This window comes from Condylura cristata, unplaced genomic scaffold, assembly GCF_000260355.1.
Source record: "Condylura cristata isolate star-nosed mole 26May11 unplaced genomic scaffold, ConCri1.0 scaffold00015, whole genome shotgun sequence".
Classification (NCBI taxonomy): domain Eukaryota; kingdom Metazoa; phylum Chordata; class Mammalia; order Eulipotyphla; family Talpidae; genus Condylura; species Condylura cristata.
This window is the reverse complement of record NW_004567116.1, coordinates 676,141-678,103: the sequence shown is the minus strand read 5'-3', so window position 1 is coordinate 678,103 and position 1,963 is coordinate 676,141. Positions and strand designations below refer to the sequence as shown.

The 1,963-nt window shown below is 66.6% G+C and overlaps 2 protein-coding genes across 2 annotated transcripts in view; one reads left to right on the top strand and one right to left on the bottom strand.

Moving 5' to 3' along the window:
* The window catches only part of LOC101629614, a 4,511-nt gene extending 3,231 nt beyond the window's left edge, over positions 1-1,280 (top strand). The window contains exon 4 of the mRNA XM_012725119.1: positions 1,211-1,280. Within this exon, the coding sequence (XP_012580573.1) occupies positions 1,211-1,280 (70 nt within the window). The remainder of the gene's footprint in view (positions 1-1,210) is intronic.
* Positions 1,281-1,866: 586 nt separating this feature from the next.
* Positions 1,867-1,963, bottom strand: part of CHKA (choline kinase alpha) — a 23,931-nt gene continuing 23,834 nt past the window's right edge. Inside the window, exon 10 of the mRNA XM_012725117.1 lies at positions 1,867-1,926. Within this exon, the coding sequence (XP_012580571.1) occupies positions 1,867-1,926 (60 nt within the window). The remainder of the gene's footprint in view (positions 1,927-1,963) is intronic.

The window sequence follows — 1,963 nt, the reverse complement described above, 5'->3', positions numbered from 1 at the left end:
CCGCGCCGCCTTGCAGAGAAGAGCAGGGCTGGCCGGCCGGCCAGGGCTGCCCGACACCGCTTGCGCTCCCTGTCACGGGCGCCCCGTGCTGCTCCGAGTCCCCTTCAGCTGGCGCAGCACCCCCTCGCCGGCCCCACAGGCTGAAGGCAGAGCCGCGGCCGTACCCAGAGGCCCCCTGTAGCCCGCGAGGGGCCGCAAAGTGGCTCACCCGCCAGAGCCCCAAGGACAGACAGGTGCCTGGGCGCAGAAGGGTGGCCGGCCTCCCACGAGGCTCACTTAGCCAGTGGCGGGGAGAGGCCCGGGGGCAGGCGGGGCTGCGCTCCTGGCAGGCCTGGCTCTGGGCCAGACAGCTGGGGTCCGGCTGGGCTTGAGGCAAGTGGGGCAGAGCCTCCAGCTGACACAGGCCTTCCTGGGAAGCAGCGCTGGACAGAGCCCTGTGGACGGGCAGTGGTGGGCTGGGGACGGGCTGGGAAGCCAGGTGAGGCTCAGAGCTGGGGTGTGGTGTCTGGGGGCTCCTGCTTCCCAGGGAGACCCGGTGGCCCTGGGCTTGGACATGTGGATGGGGGAGTGGGCTGAAGCCCACTTGTCGGGGATCAGCGCTCACCAAGGACATGGGCGGGCACCTCGGGCCTGCGGAGGCCAGGCCTGGCCCTGCCCACACCAGCTAGGGCTCTAACACCGGACGAGGGAGGGAGGGAGATCAGAATTGGGCATGGCCACACGGACAGCCCGAGGCGTGGGGGCTGAGGCCGGGCAGGTGGGGAGGGCTCGGCCTTCCCCACACCACTGCTCTTTCTAGAGCCTTCCAGCCTTCATGGGGATGGAGACAGGGAGGGTCCGTCAGGGTGTGGGCGCTCTGAGGCCCCTTCCCTGCCGGCAGGCCTGAGGAGACACTGAGGGGAGGCCCAGGTGGGCCCAGACTGCCCAGGCCGCAAGGGGTGGCCGCAGCTCCCCCAGGCAGACTCCTGAGCTGGGTGGATGCCAGGCCCCCCGAAAGTTTCAGGACACATACAAGGGCCACAGCTGAGAAGACAGTTTTAGTTTTTATTATTTGTATAGTACAATCTCTGTGGGAGCAGAAACATAGGCACAAAAAACAAAGAGTTCTGAGTAAAAAAAATCTCTAAAGAACATTTCATCCGTGTAGATTTCACAGCTGTCCACCACCCGTGCCCCACAACACCCCACCGCCGGCGGTGGGCCCCTTCAGAACCACTGGCGGGGAGGAGCCCACCCCGCCGGCCGCCCAGGCCGGGCTCGGGGAGCCCCGCCCCGGCTGAGCAGAGACGGCCCGGCTGCCCAGCCCGGCGTCCAGCACACTGCGGCCAGGCTGCCCACCCGACCCAGGATGGGTTAGCACAGCCTTCTGTCAGGAGGGCCCAGCACCCGGTCCCCCGAGATGGTCAGTTCAGCAGGCGCCGTGACAGGCGCCCGGAGCCACCCTTGGTTGGGGCAGCTGGGCCTCAGGCACCCGCTGCCCGCCTCCGAGCCGGCCGGCCGCCGGAGCAGCCGCTCACCGGGAGGCCACTCTGGCCCCGGGTCCGCAGCGCTGCTCAGCCCCCTGCCGCCTCCAGCAGCTCGCGCCGGAGTAGAAACGCCCCTCTAGAGTAAAGGATTCTGGGATGCTGCGCTATTGCACTATTGTTCTCTAGTCTGCTTCCGATCTCGGGTCAGAGTGCTAGTGAAACCGTAAACAAGGTATGAAATAAATGTTACTCGATTTAATACAGTCTTTCTATCATGCACGCCTGTGTTCGTGGTGAGACTTCCCAGCCTTCCTGCTGCAGGCACAGTGGCCGGAGCACAGAGGGGCCCGCGGCCCGGCACCCCACGCCGTCCAGGGATGAAGTGTCGCCGTCCTCCCAGTCACACCCCAAGCCGCTTCTTCTGGTCGAAATAGGCGTCGAACCTTGCCTGGGCGTAGTCCTGGGGACACAAAGGGGCAGCTCGTGCGCGCCCGGCC